The sequence below is a fragment of the Triticum urartu genome, chromosome 1A, assembly GCF_056163025.1.
Source record: "Triticum urartu cultivar PI428250 chromosome 1A, HENAU_Tu73, whole genome shotgun sequence".
In the NCBI taxonomy this organism is placed as follows: Eukaryota; Viridiplantae; Streptophyta; class Magnoliopsida; order Poales; family Poaceae; genus Triticum; species Triticum urartu.
In genome coordinates this window covers 343,014,641-343,040,136 of record NC_141873.1, presented here as the reverse complement: position 1 = coordinate 343,040,136, position 25,496 = coordinate 343,014,641, and the positions used below count along the sequence as shown (strand labels likewise).

General features: G+C 43.3%; 1 protein-coding gene across 1 annotated transcript; it reads right to left on the bottom strand.

Moving 5' to 3' along the window:
* Nucleotides 1-16,248: 16,248 nt before the first annotated feature.
* LOC125510236 (putative glutathione S-transferase GSTU6) lies at nt 16,249-17,230 on the bottom strand. Its single transcript, XM_048675362.2, has 2 exons — nt 16,798-17,230; nt 16,249-16,709 (listed from the first exon to the last, which is right to left on the bottom strand). Exons 1-2 carry the CDS (start codon nt 17,122-17,124, stop codon nt 16,344-16,346), a joined length of 693 nt encoding a protein of 230 aa, XP_048531319.1. The 5' UTR covers nt 17,125-17,230; the 3' UTR covers nt 16,249-16,343.
* Nucleotides 17,231-25,496: the final 8,266 nt, after the last annotated feature.

The window sequence follows — 25,496 nt, the reverse complement described above, 5'->3', positions numbered from 1 at the left end:
GAGTGACAAATCCTAATCTCGAAATACGCCAACCCAACATGTACCTTTGGAGACACCTGTAGAGCTCCTTTATAATCACCCAGTTACGTTGTGACATTTGGTATCACACAAAGTGTTCCTCCGGCAAACGGGAGTTGCATAATCTCATAGTCATAGGAACATGTATAAGTCATGAAGAAAGCAATAGCAACATACTAAACGATCGGGTGCTAAGCTAATGGAATGGGTCATGTCAATCACATCATTCTTCTAATGATGTGATCCCGTTAATCAAATAACAACTCTTTTGTTCATGGTTAGGAAACATAACCATCTTCGATTAACGAGCTAGTCAAGTAGAGGCATACTAGTGACACTCTGTTTGTCTATGTATTCACACATGTATTATGTTTCCGGTTAATACAATTCTAGCATGAATAATAAACATTTATCATGATATAAGGAAATAAACAATAACTTTATTATTGCCTCTAGGGCATATTTCCTTCACCCCCTACCTCGTGGGCACCTCGTGTGCTCTCCGGACTCTGTTTTCTTACAGGTCACGTATTTTGGTCGGTAAAAATTCATTATATAATCTCCTGGAGGTTTTGACTCCCGTATCACGCAAAAATCTTCTGTCTTTGTTTCGAGCTGTTTTCTGTCAGGGTTCTCAAGGCCAGGCACTATGTCGTCTCCCTCCTCCTCCAACCATGAGGGCAATGATGCTTGGCTAATGAAGATAGAGCTGAAGAGAGAAGAACCTATGGAGATTAACAAGGATGAAGGGATCAAGAAGGCCATGGAGGACCAAGTCCCAGCAACAGAAGACACCCTTCAACTGGATCACAATCTTCTTACCCCAACAGAAATCGAAGCTTTCAAGATGATTGAGTTAGCTCGTATACAAAATAAGTATCTCACACGTGAAAATATTTTGTTGAAGGAGCATATCATCGCACTCAAGGGCATTATCCGCAAGCTAGAAGACCTCCTACGCTCGATGTGCGACTATCCATCATCAACAACACCACCTTCTTCACCAACAAAGAAGAATTGAGTATCTGGTATGGGCACTCCACTTGGCAACGACCAAGCTTGGGGGAGTGCCCCGGTATCGTATCACCATCACTTTTATCTTTACCGTTTTCTTAGTTCGATCCTTTTGGTAATATCTTGATCTAGTAGAATAAAAGTTTTTAGTATGATCTAGTTGTGAGTTTTGCTTTACTATCCTTCTATGTAATCGAGTCCGTGAGTTATATAATAAATATTAGTGTTGAGCCAAGGGCTTGATTATTTTGCCATGATCATAAGTGAATAAAAGAAAAGAGAAAGAATAAAAAGAAACAAAGAGATCATATGGGTCTTATGGATAGTAATGAGCTCACATAGAAAAAGTATGATGAATAAAAGTTGTTAAGGGTTGACAAACATAGTTTTGGTCATAGTTGCAATTAATAGGAAGTAATAAAGAAAGAGAGGTCTTCACATATAAATATACTATCTTGGACATCTTTTATGATTGTGAGCACTCATTAAAGTATGACATGCTAAAGAGTTGACGTTGGACAAGGAAGACAACGTAATAGGTTATGTTTTCTTACATCTGAGATAAATTATATTGTCTTGGATCTTCCAACATGATGAGCTTGCCTTTCCCCCTCATGCTAGACAAATTCATTGCACCAAGTAGAGATACTACTTGTGCTTCCAAATACCCTTAAACCAGTTTTGCCATAAGAGTCCACCATATCTACCTATGGATTGAGTAAGATCCCTCAAGTAAGTTGTCATCGGTGCAAGCAATAAAAATTGCTCTCTAAATATGTATGATTGATTGGTGTGGGGGAAATAAGCTTTATACAATCGTGTGATATGGAAGTAATAAAAGCAACAGACTGCATAATAAAGCTCCATATCACAAGTGGCAATATAAAGTGACGTTCTTTCGCGTTAGGATTTTGTGCATCCAACCATAAAAGCGCATGGCAACCTCTGCTTCCCTCTGCGAAGGGCCTATCTATTACTTTTATCTCCTACATTGCATAAAAGTCACGGTGATCTTCACCCTTCCTTTTTACATTTTATCCTTTGGCAAGCACATTATGTTGGAAAGATCCTGGTATATATAGCTAATTGGATGTGAGTTTTCATGAACTATTACTGTTGACATTACCCTTGAGGTAAAACGTTGGGAGGCAAAACTATAAGCCCCTATCTTTCTCTGTGTTCGATTAAAACTCTATACCCATAAGTATTGCGTGAGTGTCAGCAATTGTGAAAGATTATATGATAGTTGAGTATGTGGACTTGCTGACAAGCTCTTATACATTGACTCTTTCCTATGTTATGATAAATTGCAATTGCTTCAATGACTGAGATTATAGTTTGTTAGTTTTCAATGAAGTTTACAATTCATACTTGATATTGTGATTGAATTATTACTCTAGCATTAGAGATTATATGGCAATAATTATATAAGTTGCTGTTCTAAGAATGATCATGATGCCCTCGTGTCCGTATTTTATTTTTATCGACACCTCTATCTCTAAACATGTGGATATATTTTTCGATTTCGGCTTTTCGCTTGAGGACAAGCGAGGTATAAGCTTGGGGGAGTTGATACGTCCATTTTGCATCATGCTTTTATATCAATATTTATTGCATTATGGGCTGTTATTACACATTATGTCACAATACTTATGCCTATTCTCTCTTATTTTACAAGGTTTACATAAAGAGGGAGAATGCCGGCAGCAGGGATTTTGGCTGGAAAAGGAGCAAATATTAGAGACCTATTCTGCACAGCTCCAAAAGTCCTGAAACTTCACGGATGATGTTTCCTAAATATATAAAAAAACATTGAGCGCAAGAACTTCACCAGGGGGGCCACACCCTGCCCACGAGGGTGGGGGCGCGCCCTACCCCCCTGGGCGCGCCCCCTACCTCATGGGCCCCCTGGTGGCCCTCCGGTGACCATCTTCTTCTATATGGACTCTTTAGATGGGAAAATAATCATAAGACATCTTCTCGGACGAAACTCCGTTGCCATGAGGCGGAACCTTGGCGGAACCAATCTAGGGTTCTGGCGGGGCCATTCTGCCGAGGAAACTTCCCTCCTGGAGGGGGAAATCATCGCCATCGTCATCACCAACGCTCCTCTCATCGGGAGAGGGCAATCTCCATCAACATCTTCATCAGTACCATCTCATCTCAAAACCCTAGTTCATCTCTTGTATCCAATTCTTGTCTCCAAGTCCGGGGTTGGTGCTAGTAGGTTGCTAGTAGTGTAAATTACTCCTTGTAGTTGATGCTAGTTGGTTTAATTGGTGGAAGATCATATGTTGAGATCCTATATGCATATTAATACCCCTCTGATTATGAACATGTGTATCCTTTGTGAGTAGTTACTTTTGTTCCTGAGGACATGGGAGAAGTCTTGCTATTAGTAGCCATGTGAATTTGGTATTCGTTCGATATTTTGATGAGATGTATGTTGTCTCTCCTCTAGTGGTGTTATGTGAACGTCAACTACATGACACTTCACCATTGTTTGGGCCTAGAGGAAGGCATTGGGAAGTAATAAGTAGATGATGGGTAGCTAGAGTGACAGAAGCTTAAACCCTAGTTTATGCGTTGCTTCGTAAGGGGCTGATTTGGATCCATATGTTTCATGCTATGGTTAGGTTTACCTTAATATTTTTGTTGTATTTGCGGATGCTTGCAATAGAGGTTAATCATAAGTGGGAGGCTTGTCCAAGTAAGGGCAGCACCCAAGCACCGGTCCACCCACATACCAAATTATCAAAGTACCGAACGCGAATCATATGAATGTGATGAAAACTAGCTTGACGATATTCCCATGTGTCCTCAGGAGCGCTTTAAATCATATAAGAGTTTGTCTAGGCTTGTCCTTTGCTACAAAAAGGATTGGGCCACCTTGTTGCACCTTATTTACTTTTGTTACTTGTTGCTCGTTACAAATTATCCTATCACGAAACTATCTGTTACCACTTATTTCAGTACTTGCAGAGAATACCTAGCTGGAAACTGCTTATCATTTCCTTCTGCTCCTCGTTGGGTTCGACACTCTTACTTATCGAAAAGACTACATACCCATATCTGCTTAAATCATCTGTGAAGGTGAGAAAATAACGATATCCGCCGCGAGCCTCAACATTCATCGGACCACATACATCTGTATGTATGATTTCCAACAAATCTGTTGCTTGCTCCATAGTTCCGGAGAACGGCGTTTTAGTCATATTTCCCATGAGGCATGGTTCGCAAGTACCAAGTGATTCATAATAAAGTGATTCCAAAAGTCCATCAGTATGGAGTTTCTTCATGCGCTTTACACCAATATGACCCAAACGGCAGTGCCACAAATAAGTTGCACCATCATTATCAACTCTGCATCTTTTGGCTTCAACATTATGAATATGTGTATCACTACTATCGAGATTCATCAAAAATAGACCATTCTTCAAGGGTGCATGACCATAAAAGATATTACTCATATAAATAGAACAACCATTATTCTTTGATTTAAATGAATAGCCGTCTCGCATCAAACAAGATCCAGATATAATGTTCATGCTCAACGCTGGCACGAAATAACAATTATTTAGGTCTAATACTAAACTCGAAGGTAGATGTAGAGGTAGCATGCCGACGGCGATCACATCGACTTTGGAATTGTTTCCCACGCGCATCGTCACCTCGTCCTTAGGCAGTGTTCGCTTAATCCGTAGTCCCTGATTCGAGTTGCAAATATTAGCAACAGAACCAGTATCAAATACCCAGGTGCTACTGCGAGCTCTGGGAAGGTACACATCAATAACATGTATATTACATATACCTTTGTTCACCTTGCCATCCTTCTTATCCGCCAAATACTTGGGGCAGTTCTGCTTCCAGTGACCAGTCTGCTTGCAGTAGAAGCACCCAGTCTCAGGCTTAGGTCCAGACTTGGGTTTCTTCTCTTGAGCAGCAACTTGCTTGCTGTTCTTCTTGAAGTTCCCGTTCTTCTTCCCTTTGCCCTTTTCTTGAAATTGGTGGTCTTATTGACCATCAACACTTGATGCTCCTTCTTGATTTCTACCTCCGCAGCCTTTATCATTGCGAAGAGCTCGGGAATCGTCTTATCCATCCCTTGCATGTTATAGTTCATCACGAAGCTCTTGTAGCTTGGTGGCAGTGATTGAAGAATTCTGTCAATGACGCTATCGTCCGAAAGATTAACTCCCAGTTGAATCAAGTGATTGCAATACCCAGACATCTTGATTATATGTTCACTGACAGAACTATTCTCCTCCATCTTGCAGCTATAGAACTTATTGGAGACTTCATATCTCTCAATCCAGGCATTTGCTTGAAATATTAACTTCAACTCTTGGAACATCTCATATGCTCCATGACGTTCAAAACGTCGTTAAAGTCCCGGTTCTAAGCCGTAAAGCATGGCACACTGAACTATCGAGTAGTCATCAGCTTTGCTTTGCTAGATGTTCTTAACGTCGTCAGTTGCATTTGTAGCAGGCCTGGCACCCAGCGGTGCTTCCAGGACGTAATTCTTCGTGCAGAAATGAGGATAATTCTCAAGTTACGGACCTAGTCTGTGTAATTTCTACCATCACCTTTCAACTTTGCGTTCTCAAGGAACGCATTAAAATTCAACGGAACAACAACACGGGCCATCTATCTACAATCAACATAGACAAGCAAGATACTCCCAGGTACTAAGTTCATGATAAATTTAAGTTTAATTAATCATATTACTTAAGAACTCCCACTTAGATAGACATCCCTCTAATCCTCTAAGTGATCACGTGATCCAAATCAACTAAACCATAACCGATCATCACATGAAATGGAGTAGCTTTCAATGGTGAACATCACTATGTTGATCATATCTACTATATGATTTACGCTCGACCTTTCGGTCTCAGTGTTCCGAGGCCAAATCTTCATATGCTAGGCTCATCAAGTTTAACCTGAGTATTCTGCGTGTGCAAAACTGGCTTGCACCCGTTGTAGATGGACGTAGAGCTTATCACACCCGATCATCACGTGGTGTCTGGGCACGATGAACTTTGGCAACGGTGCATACTCAGGGAGAACACTTTTATCTTGAAATTTAGTGAGAGATCATCTTATAATGCTACCGTCAATCAAAGCAAGATAAGATGCATAAAAGATAAACATCACATGCAATCAATATAAGTGATATGATATGTCCATCATCATCTTGTGCTTGTGATCTCCATCTCCGAAGCACCGTCATGATCACCATCATCACCGGCGTGACACCTTGATCTCCATCGTAGCATCGTTGTCGTCTTGCCAATCTTATGCTTCTACGACTGCCGCTTAGTGATAAAGTAAAGCAATACAGGGCGATTACATTGCATACAATAAAGCGGCAACCATATGGCTCCTGCCAGTTGCCGATAACTCGGTTACAAAACATGATCATCTCATACAATAAAATTTAGCATCATGTCTTGACCATATCACATCACAACATGCCCTGCAAAAACAAGTTAGACGTCCTCTACTTTGTTGTTGCAAGTTTTACGTGGCTGCTACTGGGCTTAGAAAGAACCGTTCTTACCTACGCATCAAAACCACAACGATAAACGATAGTTTGTCAAGTTGGTGCTGTTTTAACCTTCGCAAGGACCAGGCGTAGCCACACTCGGTTCAACTAAAGTTGGAGAAACTGACACCCGCCAGCCACCTATGTGCAAAGCACGTCGGTAGAACCAGTCTCGCGTAAGCGTACGCGTAATGTCGGTCCGGGCCACTTCATCCAACAATACCGCCGAACCAAAGTATGACATGATGGTAAGCAGTTTGACTTATATCGCCCACAACTCACTTGTGTTCTACTCGTGCATATAACATCAACGCATAAAACATGACTCGGATGCCACTGTTGGGGAATGTAGTAATTTCAATAAAATCCTACGCACACGCAAGATCATGGTGATGCATAGCAACGAGAGGGAAGAGTGTTTGTCCATGTACCCTCGTAGATCGAAAGCGGAAGCGTTAGCACAACGCGGTAGATGTAGTCGTACGTCTTCAAGATCCTACCGCTCAAGTACCGAACGCACGGCACCTCCAAGTTCAGCACACGTTCAGCTCGATGACGTCCCTCGAACTCCGATCCAGCCAAGTGTTGAGGGAGAGTTTTGTCAGCACGACGGCGTGGTGACGATGATGATGTTCTACCGACGCAGGGCTTCGCCTAAGCATCGCTACAGTATTATCGAGGTGGACTATGGTAGAGGGGGCACCGCACATGGCTAAAAGATCAAACAATCAATTGTTGTGTCTCTATGGTACCTCCCTTTTCCTTGTTGGATTAGGAGTGGAGGGGGAAAGAGGAGGGAGAGAGGAAGGAAAGGGGGGCGCCGCCCCTGTCTCCTTGTCCTATTTGGACTAGGGGGAGGGGCGCGCGGCCCTGCCCTGGCCGCCTCTCCTCTTCTCCACAAAGGCCCACTATGGCCCATTAAGCCCCCGGGGGTACCGGTAACCCCTCGGTACTCCGGTAAAATCCCGATTTCACCCGGAACACTTCCGATATCCAAATATAGGCTTCCAATATATCAATCTTCATGTCTCAACCATTTCGAGACTCCTCGTCATGTCCGTGATCACATCCGGGACTCCGAACAACCTTCGGTAAATCAAAACTCATAAACTCATAATATAACCGTCATCGAAACTTTAAGCGTGCGGACCCTACGGGTTCGAGAACTATGTAGACATGACCAAGACACGTCTCCGGTCAATAACCAATAGCGGAACCTGGATGCTCATATTGGCTCCCACATATTCTACGAAGATCTTTATCGGTTAGACCGCATAACAACATACGTTGTTCCCTTTGTCATCGGTATGTTACTTGCCCGAGATTCGATCGTCGGTATCTCAATACCTAGTTCAATCTTGTTACCGGCAAGTCTCTTTACTCATTTTTTAATACATCATCCCGCAACTAACTCATTAGTTGCAATGCTTGCAAGGCTTAAGTGATGTGCATTACCGAGAGGGCCCAGAGATACCTCTCCGACAATCGGAGTGGCAAATATTAATCTCGAAATATGCCAACCCAACAAGTACCTTCGGAGACACCTGTAGAGCACCTTTCTAATCAGCCAGTTACGTTGTGATGTTTGGTAGCACACAAAGCGTTCCTCCGGTAAACGGGAGTTTCATAATCTCATAGTCATAGGAACATGTAAAAGTCATGAAGAAAGCAATAGCAACATACTAAACGATCGAGTGCTAAGCTAACGGAATGGGTCAAGTCAATCACATCATTCTCCCAATGATGTGATCCCGTTAATCAAATGACAACTCATGTCAATGGCTAGGAAACATAACCATCTTTGATCAACGAGCTAGTCAAGTAGAGGCATACTAGTGACACTCTGTTTGTCTATGTATTCACACAAGTATTATGTTTCCGGTTAATACAATTCTAGCATGAATAATAAACATTTATCATTATATAAGGAAATAAATAATAACTTTATTATTGCCTCTAGGGCATATTTCCTTCATAATTGTGTAAACACACAAGAACAGGAAGCAAAAAGCAAAAATAAATTTTATTCATTGGGTTGCCTCCCAACAAGCGCTATAGTTTTATGCCCTTAGCTAGGAATATAGCAAGGATATAAGTTTTGTCATCTTTGGTTCGAGATCCATAAGATGCCCTCATGATTGATTCATAAGGTGGCTTAATTCTAGTTCTAGGATAGTGTTCCATACCCTTCGTCAAAGGAAATTGGAACTTAATATTGCCTTCTTTCATATCAATCACGACACCGATATTGCGTAAAAACGGTCTACCAAGAATAATGGGACAAGACGGATTGCAATCAATATCAAGAACAATAAAATCTAGGGGCACATAATTCATATTTGCAAGAATAAGAACACTTCCCATAGGCTTTTTAATAGTAGAATCCGCCCAATGCAAATTCAAGGAACATTCTTCAAGATTGGTAAGACCAAGCACATCACATAAAGATTTTGGAATTGTGGAAACACTAGCACCCAAGTCACACAAAGCAAAACACTCATAATTTTTAATCTTGACTTTGATAGTAGGTTCCCATTCATCATACAATTTTCTAGGAATTGAAACTTCCAATTCCAATTTTTCTTCAAGAGCTTTCATCATAGCATCAACAATATGTTTAGTAAAAGCTTTATTTTGTTCATAAGCATGGGGTGAATTTATCATGGATTGCAACAAAGAAATAAAACCGGTCAAAGAGCAACTATCATAATTAAAGTCTTTGTAATCCAAAATAGTGGGTGCATCACTCGCTAAAGTTTTGACCTCTCCAAACCCACTTTCATCAATTTTCTCAACAAGATTTTCACCCTCCGAAATATTGGGACGCCTTCTACCTAAACTTGACCCTTCTCCAGTCCCTTTTTCATCATTCTTAACTTTGCTAAACGAGGAATCAATAGACGAAACACCAATCATTTTAAGATCTTCATCATTTTTGCAAGAATAATCAATAGAAAAAGCTTTTTTCTAAAAATTCTCTTTTAGCTCTAAGCATAGCAGTTCTTTTCTTACTTTCATCCATAGAAACATAAAGAGCTTTAATTGATTCATCTACTTTAGGCACAAAAATTTTCATCTTGATATTTTCCACATCATGAGCAATTCTATCAACACTTCTAGACAAATCATCAATTTTGTTCAACTTTTCTTCTATTGAAGTGTTGAAAACTTTTTGTGTATTTATAAATTCCTTTATATTATTCTAAAGATCAGAGGTGTTCCTATTATTATTATAAGATTGATTTCCATAGGAATTACCATAATTGTTAGAGGAATTACTAGGAAAAGACCTAGGATTAAAATTTCCTCTATAAGCATTGTTGTTGAAATTATTGCGAGAAATAAAATTCACATCAATGGCATCACTATTTTACTCAATCAAAGTAGACAAAGGCATATCATTAAGGTCAATAGGATTACTTCTACTAGCAACCAATTTCACAAGAGCATCAACTTTATCACTCAAAGAAGAAATTTCTTCAACCGAATTAACTTTTTTACTAATAGGAGCTCTTTCGGTATGCCATTGTGAATAATTTGCCATGATATTATCAAGCAATTTGGTGGCTTCACCCAAAGTAATTTCCATAAAAGTATCATCCGCAGCGGAATCTAAAAGATTATGAGAAACAAAATTCAATTCCGCATAAGAAAATTGTATGACCATCCAAAGATTTAACCCATGAGTTGGGCAATTCCTTAGTGTCATTTTCATCCTTTCCCAAGATTGTGCAACATGCTCATGTTCAAGTTGCTTGAAATTCATGATCTGGGTTCTAGGGAAATAATTTTTGCGGGCAGAAAATACTTAGTGATAAAAGCATATTTGCACTTGTTCCAAGAATCGATACTATTACGAGGCAAAGAAGAGAACCAATTTTTTGCAGAATCACGCAAGGAAAACGGAAATAATTTCATCTTGACCACATTGTTGTCCACATCCTTTTTTTTGTATATCGCATAATTCCATGAAGGTATTAAGATGAGACGCGTCATCCTCATTAGGAGTACCGGAAAATTGGTCTTTCATAACAAGATTCAGCAAAGCAGTATTAAGAGTCAATTACACCCATGGTATTGGAACTTGGCGTGTATGAACACTTTGATGCTAGAACTTGCGGCATACATTGAACTGGTGTAAACACTTGGCTCGGGCATGCAAATACAGTGCAAATCGCATTTCAATACAAAAGCGGCGCTGCCTAGACTTGCCTGCATGGCGACAGTCCCACTGTCAGTCACCAGACAACAAATAGGTTGTTAATTCGCAAAAATAAAAACATCAGATTTTTTTCCTCACAAAAGAGCCCATAGAGCGGGTCAAAGTGAATTGCAAAAAGTTATATTATAAAAAATTGCCAAGGCTGGGATTTAAACCCGGGAGCTTAACTTCCTGTAGCGCTAGCTTAACCACCACAACTACCAAAGTTCCTTCTCTCAATTGGATAAGTTCTCATATATCCTTTGCACTATTATTTACTTTGTAAAATATATGTATATTATAATCATGTGTTTTAAATAATATATAAATAAAATAAATTACATAATAAAAATGAATGCTTTTATATAATGGATGAATATTTTATAAAAACTTTGAACATTTTTAAACATCTATGAGCATTTATCTAAATATATATAGAAAAAAATATATAATTACATTTTATGTTTTTGTTAATTATGCAAATTATTACATGAATAATTTTTCAAATTATCATTTAATTATATGGATAATTTTTTCACTAATAAGTGAATAATTTATATTGTAATTTTTCATTAATATATATTATACATAACATATGATTATAATTTACATATATTTTAAAACTTCTAAAAAGTAATAGTGCAAAATGGGCCGCACGGAGTGCATTCTGTTATAAGATTTAGAGGATATAAAATGTACCACCTTCATTCCTAAACAGAGGGTGTTTTTTTTAATTTTAACAGAATACAAAATTTATTTAAACACATGAACACTTTTTAAAACAACAAAAAAACTCATAAAGCATGAATGCTTCTGTATACTATGTCAATTAATATATATTTTTAAACTCTGAACATTTTTCAACTTATATAAGCATTTATTGATATATACAGGAAATATATAACTAATTTAATTTTTTTAAAATATTTATATTATTACATGAATCTTTCTAGTTTGTAATTTAATCATATGAATATTTTAAAGTAGAAAGATATTTTTGTATTTCATAAATATGATTTTAAATATATGCACATTTTTTAAATAATATGTGAAGAAGTTTGAAAAGTAATTTATTTCGTTTTGTGTATAATATTTATACTGCAAGAATAATTAAACCATATTTTTATTATTTTCTAGGGAACCATATTTTTATTACTGAGATTAGAATTTACGTAGCTTTTACAAGTTTCTAAAAAAAACAAGTGTGAACGGGCCGCACTGATGTCATGATACAGGCAAGCCTAGTCAGCGCTACTTTCATATTCAAACTCGATTTGCACTGTATTTGCACACTCGAGCCAAGTTTTTTCATCTGTTCAATGTATGTCGCAAGTTCTAGTAGTAAAGTGACCGTTCACGTCAAGTTCTAGCACCACTGATGTAATTGACTCCAGTATTAATATCACAAGTCTCCGCACTAGTGGCGGAGGAGCAAGCGGAGTGTCAATAAGATCATTGTTGTTGGTATTTGAGAAATCACATAACTTGGTGTTCTCTTGAGTCATGATGACCACACAACAAGATTGCACTCAAAAACAGATCCGGCAAGAAAACTGCAAATGGAAAAAGATAGGCGAATAAAACGACAAATTTTTGTCAAGTGGGGGAGAGGAAAAAGAGAGGCAAATGATAAATAATGTAAATTGCGAGGAGATGAGATTTGTGATTAGGAATCTGGTATATGTTGAAGATCCTCCCCAGCAACGGCGCCAGAAATTCTTCTTGATGGCAGCTGGGACTACGTCGGTATTTCGCCGGAGAGGGAGGGATGATGTAGCACAGCGACGATAGAGTATTTCCCTCAGTTATGAAACCAAGGTATCGAACCAGTAGGAGAACCAAGCAACACAACGTAAACAGCCCCTGCACACAAATAACAACACCTCGCAACCCGACGAGTTAAAGGGGTTGTCAATCCCTTTCGGGTAACGGCGCCAGAAATTGGCGTGTGACGGGAGAAAGTTGTAAATATTGATAGATCGAACGCCAAATAAAATAAATCATAGTAAGGTATTTTTGAATTTTTGGTTTAATAGATCTGAAAATAAAAGCAAGAAAAAAGGAGATCACAAAGGCAAATATATGAGAAATAAGACCCGGGGGCCGTAGGTTTGACCAGTGGCTTCTCTCGAGGAAAATAGCAAACGATGGGTAAACACATTACTGTTGGGAAATTGATAGAACATCAAATAATTATGACGATTTCCAGGCAATGATCATTGCATAGGCATCACGTCCAAGATTAGTAGACCGACTCCTACCTGCATCTACTACTATTACTCCACAAATCGACCGCAATCTAGTATGCATCTAGTGTATTAAGTTCATGGAAAAGCGAAGTATGCAATAAGAACGATGACATGATGTAGACAAGATTCGTTTATATATATGGCGGTAGATATAGATCTTGTCCTTTTATCCTTAGTAGCAACGATACATATGTGTCGGTTCCCCTTCTGTCACTAGGATCAAGCACCGTAAGATCGAACCCACTACCGGGCACCTCTTCCCATTGCAAGATAAATAGACCGAGGTGGCCAGACAAAATCCAAATATCGGAGAAGAAATACGAGGCTATAAGAGATCATGCATAAAAGAGATCAAAGAAACTCAAATACTTTCATGGATATAAAAACATAGATCTGATCATAAACTCGAAGTTCATCGATCCCAACAAACACACCGCAAAAGAGTTACATCATATGGATCTCCAAGAGACCATTGTATTGAGAATCAAGAGAGAGAGAGAGAGATGAAGCCATCTAGCTACTAACTACGGACCCGAAGGTCTACAAAGAACTACTCATGCATCATCGGAGAGGCACCAATGAAAGTGGTGAACACTTCCGTGATGGTGTTTAGATTGGATCCGGTGTTTCTGGACTCTGCGGTGGCTGGATGAATATTTCGTCGGCTCCCCTATGTTTTTGTGAATATTTGGGTATTTATAGAGCAAAGAGGCGGTCCGGGGGGCACCCGAGGTGGGCACAACCCACCTGGGTGCACCTTGGTGGGTTGTGCCCCCTCGGGGCACCCCTAGGTGCAACCAGGGCCCATTGCCTTTCTTCTGGCCCATATAAAATCATCGTAAAGTTTCGTGCCATTTGGACTCCGTTTGATATTGATTTCCTGCGATGTAAAAAACATAGGAAAAAACAGAAACTGGCACTGGGCACTATGTTAATAGGTTAGTACCAAAAAATGATTATAAAACATCCAAGATTGATAATAAAATAGCATGGAACAATCAAAAATTATAAATACGTTGGAGATGTATCAATACGTCCCTCTTATCTCTTCCCGTAGACGTCTTCTGCTCGTGTCGCTCGCATCGCCTCCAGGGGGCAACTCGGGGAACCCTAGCCGCCACCTCCCTCGACCTTCCCTCCATCCCTGCTTCCCCGTCGCCGCCAAAGGATGCCGGCGACTGAAGCTCGCCCGGCGGACGGCGGACGGCGGGCTCTCCTCCTCTCTGTGAGGGGGTCTCTAGCCGAGATGCGATGGCGATCTTGGCCGCACGGTGTGGAGGCGGAGTGGGCACAATTGGGCGGCGACCCGATGGGATCACGGCGGCGGCTGAGCCACCACGACCGCAGAGGTAGCATGGGGCCAGCCATGGCGGTTGGCAGCGGCGAACCTAGGGTTTCCCATCCCAGATCGGTTCTCCTCCATCATCACGCGGGCGCCTGGGGTGTCAACCCTGGGCTTGGCGGTGGTGGTGATCTCCTCCGTCGGAGGTGGCTGGCCTGAAGGCTGGTTGTCGGATCTCATGATCCATCATCTAGACCCGGCTGCGATTCGCGAAGACATAGTTGCCAGTGAAAACTGAGCTGACGATGGACAATGGCGGTGTTCTGTGTCGTTACCTTGATGATGGTATCATTGTGTAACTACTGTCGACCCACTCATGTTACCTCATGGGAAACCCTAGGATCTGGTCTTCCAGATCAGACGTTGGCGGCACTGCGGTGTCATTTCTCTCTTGGGAGTATCTTTTGTGGAGTAGCGCCGGAAGACAGAGGGCATGAGGTGGAGCGGCTTTGTCTTACACGGAGCTTCAGTGAAGATGTCAAGTCATGTCTAGCCGACATGTGCTACTTTGTGTCATGCCTAGGTGCTATGCACGACAGATCTTCCAGAGACTTCGAGCTGCGTTGGCTGATGGCACTTGGTGGCATGGTGTTGCGGTGTACCGACGTCGATGACGACGTGCTCGGTAGTTTGCACGCAGGGTGGTGGTCTCGTTGGGCACTGGGGTGGCGTCGACGGATGGCCAGAATGGCAAGGATGTTGTGCATCTCTTTCCTAAAGATGAGTCAACGGTTTGATGATAATGACGGCTTCTAAAACGTGTGCATGTGGTGTATACTTTATGTTTGCTGCACCGGCTGTAGATTCTGATACGTTGTGCAGATGGATCGGCGAAGACACCGGTTTAGATATGTGGAGTGTGAACATTCTACATTATCGAGTTTGTAGGTATGTGTAGTAGCTTTGGGTGGGTTGATGTATGTTCTTGTCAGACTTGTAGAATCTCTCCCTAATAATAAAGCACGGATTAACTTCGTCGAGTTCATCGTCACAATATGTTTCTTGCCGTGAATTTAGGCTTTCCGTTTTTTTTCATCTATATTATTTTCGCTATCCGAGGTGATATTATTTATAAGCCTTTTCGTACGTGTAGTTACAATTTTTTTGTTGGGCCATCTGTGTGGGCCATAAAAAATTGTCCGCTGAGGGAATTTTTGTCCCGATGGCTCCAACCATCTGAAATTTTATAGGCTTGTAATTCAAAACAAAGTTCGTTGCATGACTGAAATAGTACCACCTCGCTTTTCTATATGAAACTACAACAATTTACATATCTGGCGAGTTGTTTGTAAATCAGCGAGCCAGCCTGAGGATCAACAAATAGACAGAAAAATGGCCGTTGCCGGATGAAGGGTCGGGCTACCAAAGTCGTTGACCACGGAGGAGACGGGACCAAAGAGGAGCACTGAGGCGGAGGAGGCTGTCCAGGATGGACTTGAAGGCGGCCCTGGATGGTGGCATCGCCACTGCGGAGCAGAGTCGAAGACAAGGAGGACGGAGGCAGAGGAGGCTGTCCGGGGGGACTTGAAGGCGGCCTGGATTGTGGCATCGCTCGCCGGAGTGGCCTCTTGCCGGCAGCGGCGGGGAGGCTGCAGCGACACGAGGAGAGGAAAGGGCACGCGGGGGAGCCAAGTCGAGACGAGGAGATCCCTCTACGGTGTTCTTGCATGTGAAGATAAGGCCAGGCAGAAGTGGCGAATTAAAAACTACAACTCAGTAGTGCACCATGACAGGTAAACTCTCGAATACCACGTGAAATTTTTAATTTATTTTGTATTTGTTGAAATACATGCATATGCTATATATGTTTTGGTTAAATTTGAATTTACAAATATTTATTTTATATCCCGGTGCAACCCATGGACATATGTGCTAATAATTAATAAGATGGTTGTATTCATTGCAAAGACCGGGTTTTAAACCTCCTTTCACAAAAATAATAATAATAATGGTAATCTTTTCTACTAATTAGTTTGCCGCAACAGCAGCGTGCATCGTGATGAAGAGCTCCACGAGCTTGCTCACGTCCGGCATCACGGCCGCCACCGCGTCCAGCGCGCCGAAGTGGTCCGCCCACGCGGCCAGGAGCGGCATCGTGACGGGGTCGAAGGCCTTGACGCCCAGCATCGCCTCCATGGCGCGCACCCCCGCGAGGAGGCCGCCGAGCACGATGTCCACATACCCGGTGCTGTCGCCCCCGAAGAAGGGCTTCCCCTTGGAGACATCCCTCAGGGCCGCCTCCAGGGTGTTCAACGCAGCAGTCGCCCGTTTGTTCCCCTCCACCTTCTCCGCCTCCGTCTTGCTCCATGACGCCTGGTTCATCGCCTTCACGAGCTGCTCACGCACAAAACCAAACCGCGCCGGTGGGACAATTGCCCACAATCTGAAAGCACACGAACACGACGGGTCGAACGATCAATACCGTGTCCTCGATGAAGGCGGCCCAGAACCGGGCGACGGCGCGCTCGTGGGGATCGGCCGGGAGGAGGGCGGGGCCGGCACCGCCGAAAGCGTCGTCGATGTACTGTAGGATGACCAACGACTCGCAGACGGGCTTGCCGGCGTGGATCAGCACGGGGACCTTGTTGTGGACGGGGTTTGACCGCAGGAGCAGCTCGCTCTTGTGCCGGAGGTCCTCCTCTGCGTACTCGTAGCTGATGCCCTTGATGCTGAGAGCAAGGCGCACCCGCAGGACGTACGGGCTCGCCCACATGCCCAGTAGCTTCAGATCGTTTGCTGCTCCGGCCATTGTTGGTGTGGTGTCTGTCAACTCAAGGTCTCACTGAACTTTGCACGTACGTAGATTGTGTTTTGGTGCCTCTGTTTTAAGACTCCGGAGGAGAACACGCGAGGCATATATAGTCATATAGAGATAGAGCACAGCAGAGATTCTTCCGGTAGAACGGTGCGAAGGACTAGTTGGTTGGTTGATTCTTCGAACAGTCTAGTTTTCCGGCTTACTTTTCTGACTTGGTCAAGTAATCAGGTCTGAACATATGTCCCGCGCGCTTACAATTCTTTGACATGGACAGGTATGAGGGAGGCCCCGCTGGCAAACATCAGCCACACATTCATGTTTGTCCGCTTGCACACAAAAATCGTTCCTTCACTTAGGCCTGTATTGTGCAAGGCTGGCCACGCCATAGTATGCCAAAGTTGACTAAGTTTGGACTTAGTACAAGATTTACTGCACTTTGACCAGACTAAGAGAATCTTGCCAAACTTTACCATGCTACGTCACATGAAACTTGTTATTAAAAAGTTTGTTTTTAAACTAGGCAAAAGATTTGCCATTTTCATTAATTAAAAAGAGGGTATTGTTACACAAGTACCATGAAACGGCAAAATTCTAAACGGATTACTCTCGCAGCATTACATTGCTCTATTGCTTGACACCCGCAATAGCCCAAATAGACATTTCTTCTTTGATGATCCGTGTGACAATCGCCACCGGAGCCGCTTTGCTCCTGAAGACGTGCGCATTCTGTTCCTTCCAAAGTTCTCACCCCACAAGAAGAAGCAGAGAGGATAAGGCCTTAACCGGTCTGGTATTGTTCGAGAGGAGCTCATCCCACCAAGATTTAACCGTGCCGAATTGTGCCAAGTAGTCGTGGGAACAACAAGCCCAAGCCAGGAGAACACCCCATCCCAAACCCGAAGAGAGAACATGCACTTGAAAAGGAGGTGGGCAGCCGATTCTCGGACCTGATTGCAAAGCGGGCACCTGTCATAGTTTGGACATCCTAGGCGTTGCAGCCTATCTGCGATCCAAATTCTGTTTTGATTGACTAACCAGGCAAAGAATTTGCATCTGGGAGGAGCCCAAGCCTTCCAAATTGAGACCTGAAAGGTAGTGAGGGTGAGTCCAGCGAACTGCACCCAATATGCAGATTTAGCAGAGTAGTTCCCATCATTGGCGAGCTTCCATAAAATGCTATCTTTGACGCCCGGCTAGATGACAACACCTGCAAGCTTCTCCCACGAGGCCGAGAATTGCTGAAGGTGCTCAAGCGTGAGGGCGCTTTGGGTGTCAATTTGAGCTATCCAATGGTGATCCCTCAAAGCCTGGGCAACCATTCCGCCTTTCTTGCGAGAAATCTCAAAGATCTTTGGTGTAATGTCCTTGGGTCTTAGACCCTCTAGCCAAGATGACTCCCAAAAAATCGCTTTATTCCCATCACCAATCGTCACTTTGGTCGCTGTGGCAAAAGATCATGGTCCGCAGCCATGCACGACGTCCCTTGCCTGCACCACGCCCTCGGGGGCTCATCCCAGTCAAGCCAAAGCCACCGAAGCCGGAGGCCAGCGACAAACTTATCGAGATTTAGAATGCCAAGACCTCCATATTCCTTCTGTTTACAAACTTACTCCTAGTTAACCTTGCATTTGCCGCCAGTCACCTTGTCCGTTCCAGCCCAAAGATAGGCACGCCGTAGCTTGTCGATTGCCTTTAGGAACTCAACCGGAAGGTCGAGCGGAGTGATGTGATAGATGGCCACCGCTGTGAGGACCGCTGAGGAAGTCCTGGATTAGGGGGTATCCGGACATCCGGATTATATCCTTTGGCCGGACTGTTGGACCATGTGTTGGAAATATGCCCTAGAGGCAATAATAAAAGGATTATTATTATATTTCCTTGTTCATGATAATTGTCTTTTATTCATGCTATAATTGTGTTATCCGGAAATCGTAATACATGTGTGAATACATAGACACCAACATGTCCCTAGTAAGCCTCTAGTTGACTAGCTTGTTGATCAACAGATAGTCATGGTTTCCTGACTATGGACATTGGATGTCATTGATAACGAGATCACATCATTAGGAGAAGGATGTGATGGACAAGACCCAATCCTAAACATAGCACAAGATCGTATAGTTCGTTTGCTAGAGTTTTTCCAATGTCAAGTATCTTTTCTTAGACCATGAGATCGTGTAACTCCCGGATACCGTAGGAGTGCTTTGGGTGTACCAAACGTCACAACGTAACTGGGTGACTATAAAGGTATACTACGGGTATCTCCGAAAGTGTCTGTTGGGTTGACACGGATCAAGACTGGGATTTGTCACTCCGTATGACGGAGAGGTATCTCTGGGCCCACTCGGTAATGCATCATCATAATGAGCTTAAAGTGACCAAGTGTCTGGTCACGGGATCATGCATTACGGTACAAGTAAAGTGACTTGCCGGTAACGAGATTGAACGAGGTATTGGGATACCGACGATCGAATCTCGGGCAAGTAACGTACCGATTGACAAAGGGAATTGTATACGGGGTTGCTTGAATCCTCGACATCGTGGTTCATCCGATGAGATCATCGAGGAGCATGTGGGAGCCAACATGGGTATCCAGATCCCGCTGTTGGTTATTGACCGGAGAGTCATTTCGGTCATGTCTACATGTCTCCCAAACCCGTAGGGTCTACACACTTAAGGTTCGGTGACGCTAGGGTTGTATGGATATGAGTATGCAGTAATCCGAAAGTTGTTCGGAGTCCTGGATGAGATCACGGACGTCACGAAGAGTTCCGGAATGGTCTGGAGGTGAAGAATTATATATAGGAAGTGCAGTTTCGGCCATCGGGACAGTTTCGGGGGTCAACGGTATTGTACCGGGACCACCGGAAGGGTCCCGGGGGTCCACCGGGTGGGGCCACCCATCCCGGTGGGCCCCATGGGCTGAAGTGGGGAGGGAACCAGCCCATAGTGGGCTGGTGCGCCCCCCCTTGGGCCCCCCATGCGCCTAGGGTTGGGAACCCTAGGGGAGGGGGCGCCTCCACTTGCTTTGAGGGCACTCCTCCCCCTTGGCCGCCGCCCCCCTAGGAGATCCCATCTCCTAGGGCCGGCGCACCCCCCTAAGGGGCCTATATAAGGGGAGGGGTAGGGCAGCCGCACCCTGAAGTCTTGGCGCCTCCCTCTCCCCTGCTACACCTCTCCCTCTCGCAGTAGAACGGCGAAGCCCTGCTACGGTGACTGCTGCATCCACCACCACGCCGTCGTGCTGCTTGATCTTCATCAACCTCTCCTTCCCCTTGCTGGATCAAGAAGGAGGAGACGTCACGCTGACCGTACATGTGTTGAATGCGGAGGTGCCGTCCGTTCGGCGCTAGGATCTCCGGTGATTTGGATCACGACGAGTACGACTCCCTCATCCCCATTCTTTGAACGCTTCCGCTCGCGATCTACAAAGGTATGTAGATGCATCCGATCACTCATTGCTAGATGAACTCATAGATGGATCTTTGTGAAAACGTAGGAATTTTTTTTGTTTTCTGCAACGTTCCCCAACAGTGGCATCATGAGCTAGGTCTATGCGTAGTTCTTTTTGCACGAGTAGAACACAATTTGTTGTGGGCGTAGATGTTGTCAACTTTCTTGCCGCTACTAGTCTTATTTTGCTTCAGCGGTATTGTGGGATGAAGCGGCCCGGACCAACCTTACACGTACGCTTACGTGAGACCGGTTCCACCGAATGACATGCACTAGTTGCATAAGGTGGCTGGCGGGTGTCTGTGTCTCCCACTTTAGTTGGAGCGGATTTGATGAAAAAGGTCCTTATGAAGGGTAAATAGAAGTTGACAAATCACGTTGTGGCTTTAACGTAGGTAAGAAAATGTTCTTGCTAGAACCCTCTTGCAGCCACGTAAAACTTGCAACAACAATTAGAGGACGTCTAACTTGTTTTTGCAGCAAGTGTTTTTGTGATGTGATATGGCCAAAGTTGTGATGAATGATGAATGATATATGTGATGTATGAGATCATGTTCTTGTAATAGGAATCACGACTTGCATGTCGATGAGTATGACAACCGGCAGGAGCCATAGGGGTTGTCTTTATTTTTGTATGACCTGCGTGTCATTGAGAAACGCCATGTAAATTACTTTACTTTATTGCTAAACGTGTTAGCCATAGTAGTAGAAGTAATAGTTGGCGAGCAACTTCATGGAGACACGATGATGGAGATCATGATGATGGAGATCATGGTGTCATGCCGGTGACAAGATGATCATGGAGCCCCAAGATGGAGATCAAAGGAAGCTATATGATACTGGCCATATCATGTCACTATTATTTGATTGCATGTGATGTTTATCATGTTTTTGCATCTTGTTTACTTAGAACGACGGTAGTAAATAAGATGATCCCTCATAATAATTTCAAGAAAGTGTTCCCCCTAACTGTGCACCGTTGCGACAGTTCGTTGTTTCGAAGCACCACGTGATGATCGGGTGTGATAGATTCCAACGTTCACATACAACGGGTGTAAGACAGATTTACACATGCAAACACTTAGGTTGACTTGACGAGCCTAGCATGTACAGACATGGCCTCGGAACACAAAAGACCGAAAGGTCGAGCATGAGTCGTATAGAAGATACGATCAACATGAAGATGTTCACCGATGTTGACTAGTCTGTCTCACGTGATGATCGGACACGGCCTAGTTAACTCGGATCATGTTATACTTAGATGACTGGAGGGATGTCTATCTGAGTGGGAGTTCATTGAATAATTTGATTAGATGAACTTAATTATCATGAACTTAGTCTAAAATCTTTACAACATGTATTGTAGATCAAATGGCCAACGTTGTCCTCAACTTCAACGCGTTCCTAGAGAAAACCAAGCTGAAAGACGATGGCAGCAACTATACGGACTGGGTCCGGAACCTGAGGATCATCCTCATAGCTGCCAAGAAAGATTATGTCCTACAAGCACCGCTAGGTGAACCACCTGCTCTCCCTGCAGAACAAGACGTTATGAACGCTTGGCAGACACGTACCGATGATTACTCCCTCGTTCAGTGTGGCATGCTTTACAGCTTAGAGCAGGGGCTCCAAAAGTATTTTGAGAGACACGGAGCATATGAGATGTTCGAAGAGCTGAAAATGGTTTTTCAAGCTCATGCCCGGGTCAAGAGATATGATGTCTCCGACAAGTTCTTCAGCTGTAAGATGGAGGAAAACAGTTCTGTCAGTGAGCACATACTCACTATGTCTGGGTTACATAACCGCTTGACTCAGCTGGGAGTTAATCTCCCGGATGACGCGGTCATTGACAGAATCCTTCAGTCGCTTCCACCGAGCTACAAGAGCTTTGTGATGAACTTCAATATGCAGGGGATGGAAAAGACCATTCCTGAAGTATTTGCAATGCTGAAATCAGCAGAGGTAGAAGTCAAAAAGGAACATCAAGTGTTGATGGTGAATAAAACCACTAAGTTCAAGAAGGGCAAGGGTAAGAAGAACTTCAAGAAGGACGGCAAGGGAGTTGCCGCGCCCGGTAAGCAAGCTGCCGGGAAGAAGCCAAAGAATGGACCCAAGCCCGAGACTGAGTGCTTTTATTGCAAGGGAAGTGGTCACTGGAAGCGGAACTGCCCCAAATACTTAGCGGACAAGAAGGCCGGCAACACGAAAGGTATATGTGATATACATGTAATTGATGTGTACCTTACCAGTACTCGTAGTAGCTCCTGGGTATTTGATACCGGTGCAGTTGCTCACATTTGTAACTCAAAGCAGGAGCTGCGGAATAAGCGGAGACTGGCGAAGGACGAGGTGACGATGCGCGTCAGGAATGGTTCCAAGGTCGATGTGATCGCCGTCGGCACGCTACCTCTACATTTACCTACGGGATTAGTTTTGAACCTCAATAATTGTTATTTAGTGCCAAGTTTGAGCATGAACATTGTATCAGGATCTCGTCTAATTCGAGATGGCTACTCATTTAAATCCGAGAATAATGGTTGTTCTATTTATATGAGAGATATGTTTTATGGTCATGCTCTGATGGTGAATGGTTTATTCTTAATGAATCTCGAGCGTAATGCTACACATATTCATAGTGTGAGTACCAAAAGATGTCAGGTTGATAATGATAGTCCCACATACTTGTGGCACTGCCGCCCTGGTCACATAGGTGTCAAACGCATGAAGAAGCTCCATGCAGATGGACTTTTAGAGTCTCTTGATTACGAATCATTTGACACATGCGAACCATGCCTCATGGGTAAAATGACCAAGACTCCGTTCTCAGGAACAATGGAGCGAGCAACCAACTTATTGGAAATCATACATACTGATGTGTGCGGTCCAATGAGTGTTGACGCTCGCGGTGGTTATCGTTATGTTCTCACCCTCACTGATGACTTGAGTAGATATGGGTATGTCTACTTAATGAAACACAAGTCTGAGACCTTTGAAAGGTTCAAGGAATTTCGGAGTGAGGTTGAGAATCAACGTGACAGGAAAATCAAGTTCCTGCGATCAGATCGTGGAGGAGAATACTTGAGTCACGAATTTGGCACACACTTAAGAAAATGTGGAATAGTTTCACAACTCACGCCGCCTGGAACACCTCAGCGTAATGGTGTGTCCGAACGTCGTAATCGCACTCTATTAGATATGGTGCGATCTATGATGTCTCTTACCGATTTACCGCTATCATTTTGGGGCTATGCTTTAGAGACTGGCGCATTCACTTTAAATAGGGCTCCGTCGAAATCTGTTGAGACGACACCGTATGAATTATGGTTTGGGAAGAAACCTAAGCTGTCGTTTCTAAAAGTTTGGGGATGCGATGCTTATGTTAAGAAACTTCAACCTGAAAAGCTCGAACCCAAGTCGGAAAAATGCGTCTTCATAGGATACCCTAAAGAAACTATTGGGTATACCTTCTACCTCAGATCTGAAGGCAAGATCTTTGTTGCCAAGAATGGATCCTTTCTAGAGAAAGAGTTTCTCTCGAAAGAAGTGGGAGGAAAGTAGAACTTGATGAAGTATTACCTCTTGAACCGAAAAGTGGTGCAACTCAAGAAAATGTTCCTGAGGTGCCTGCACCGACTAGAGAGGAAGTTAATGATGATGATCATGAAACTTCAGATCAAGTTGCTACTGAACTTCGTAGGTCCACAAGGACACGTTCCGCACCAGAGTGGTACGGCAACCTTGTCTTGGAAATCATGTTGTTAGACAACGGTGAACCTTCGAACTATGAAGAAGCGATGGCGGGCCCAGATTCCAACAAATGGCTTGAAGCCATGCAATCCGAGATAGGATCCATGTATGAAAACAAAGTATGGACTTTGACAGACTTGCCCGATGATCGGCGAGCGAGAGAAAACAAATGGATCTTTAAGAAGAAGACAGACGCGGATGGTAATATTACCATCTATAAAGCTCGACTTGTCGCTAAGGGTTATCAGCAAGTTCAAGGGGTTGACTACGATGAGACTTTCTCTCCCGTAGCGAAGCTGAAGTCCATCCGAATTATGTTAGCAATTGCCGCATACTATGATTATGAGATATGGCAAATGGACGTCAAAACGGCATTCCTTAATGGTTCCTTAAGGAAGAATTGTATATGATGCAGCCGGAAGGTTTTGTCGACCCTAGAATGCTAACAAGGTATGCAAGCTCCAGCGATCCATTTATGGGCTGGTGCAAGCATCTCGGAGTTGGAATATTTGCTTTGATGATATGATCAAAGCGTTTGGGTTTATGCAGACTTATGGAGAAGACTGCGTTTACAAGAAAGTGAGTGGGAGCTCTGTAGCATTTCTCATATTATATGTAGATGACATACTTTTGATGGGAAATGATATAGAACTTTTGGACAGCATTAAGGCCTACTTGAATAAGAGTTTTTCAATGAAGGACCTTGGAGAAGCTGCTTATATATTAGGCATCAAGATCTATAGAGATAGATCAAGACGCCTCATAGGTCTTTCACAAAGCACATACCTTGATAAGATATTGAAGAAGTTCAATATGGATCAGTCTAACAAGGGGTTCTTGCCTGTGTTGCAAGGTGTGAAATTGAGCTCAGCTCAATGTCCAACCACGACAGAAGATATAGAAGAGATGAGTGTGATCCCCTATGCCTCAGCCATAGGGTCTATTATGTATGCCATGCTGTGTACCAGACCAGATGTAAACCTTGCCGTAAGTTTGGTAGGTAGGTACCAAAGTAATCCCGACAAGGAACACTGGACAGCGGTCAAGAATATCCTGAAGTACCTGAAAAGGACTAAGGACATGTTTCTCGTTTATGGAGGTGACGAAGAGCTCGTCGTAAAGGGTTACGTCGATGCTAGCTTCGACATAGATCTAGATGACTC

What these genes read in the sequence shown, in the direction of transcription:
- LOC125510236 (XM_048675362.2), bottom strand. Translation starts at nt 17,124, where the DNA reads ATGGCCGGAGCAGCAAACGATCTGAAGCTACTGGGCATGTGGGCGAGC. An exon ending in CCGCCTTCATCGAGGACACG is followed by an intron (nt 16,710 to 16,797) that starts GTATTGATCGTT and finishes GTGCGTGAGCAG; the next exon opens with CTCGTGAAGGCGATGAACCA.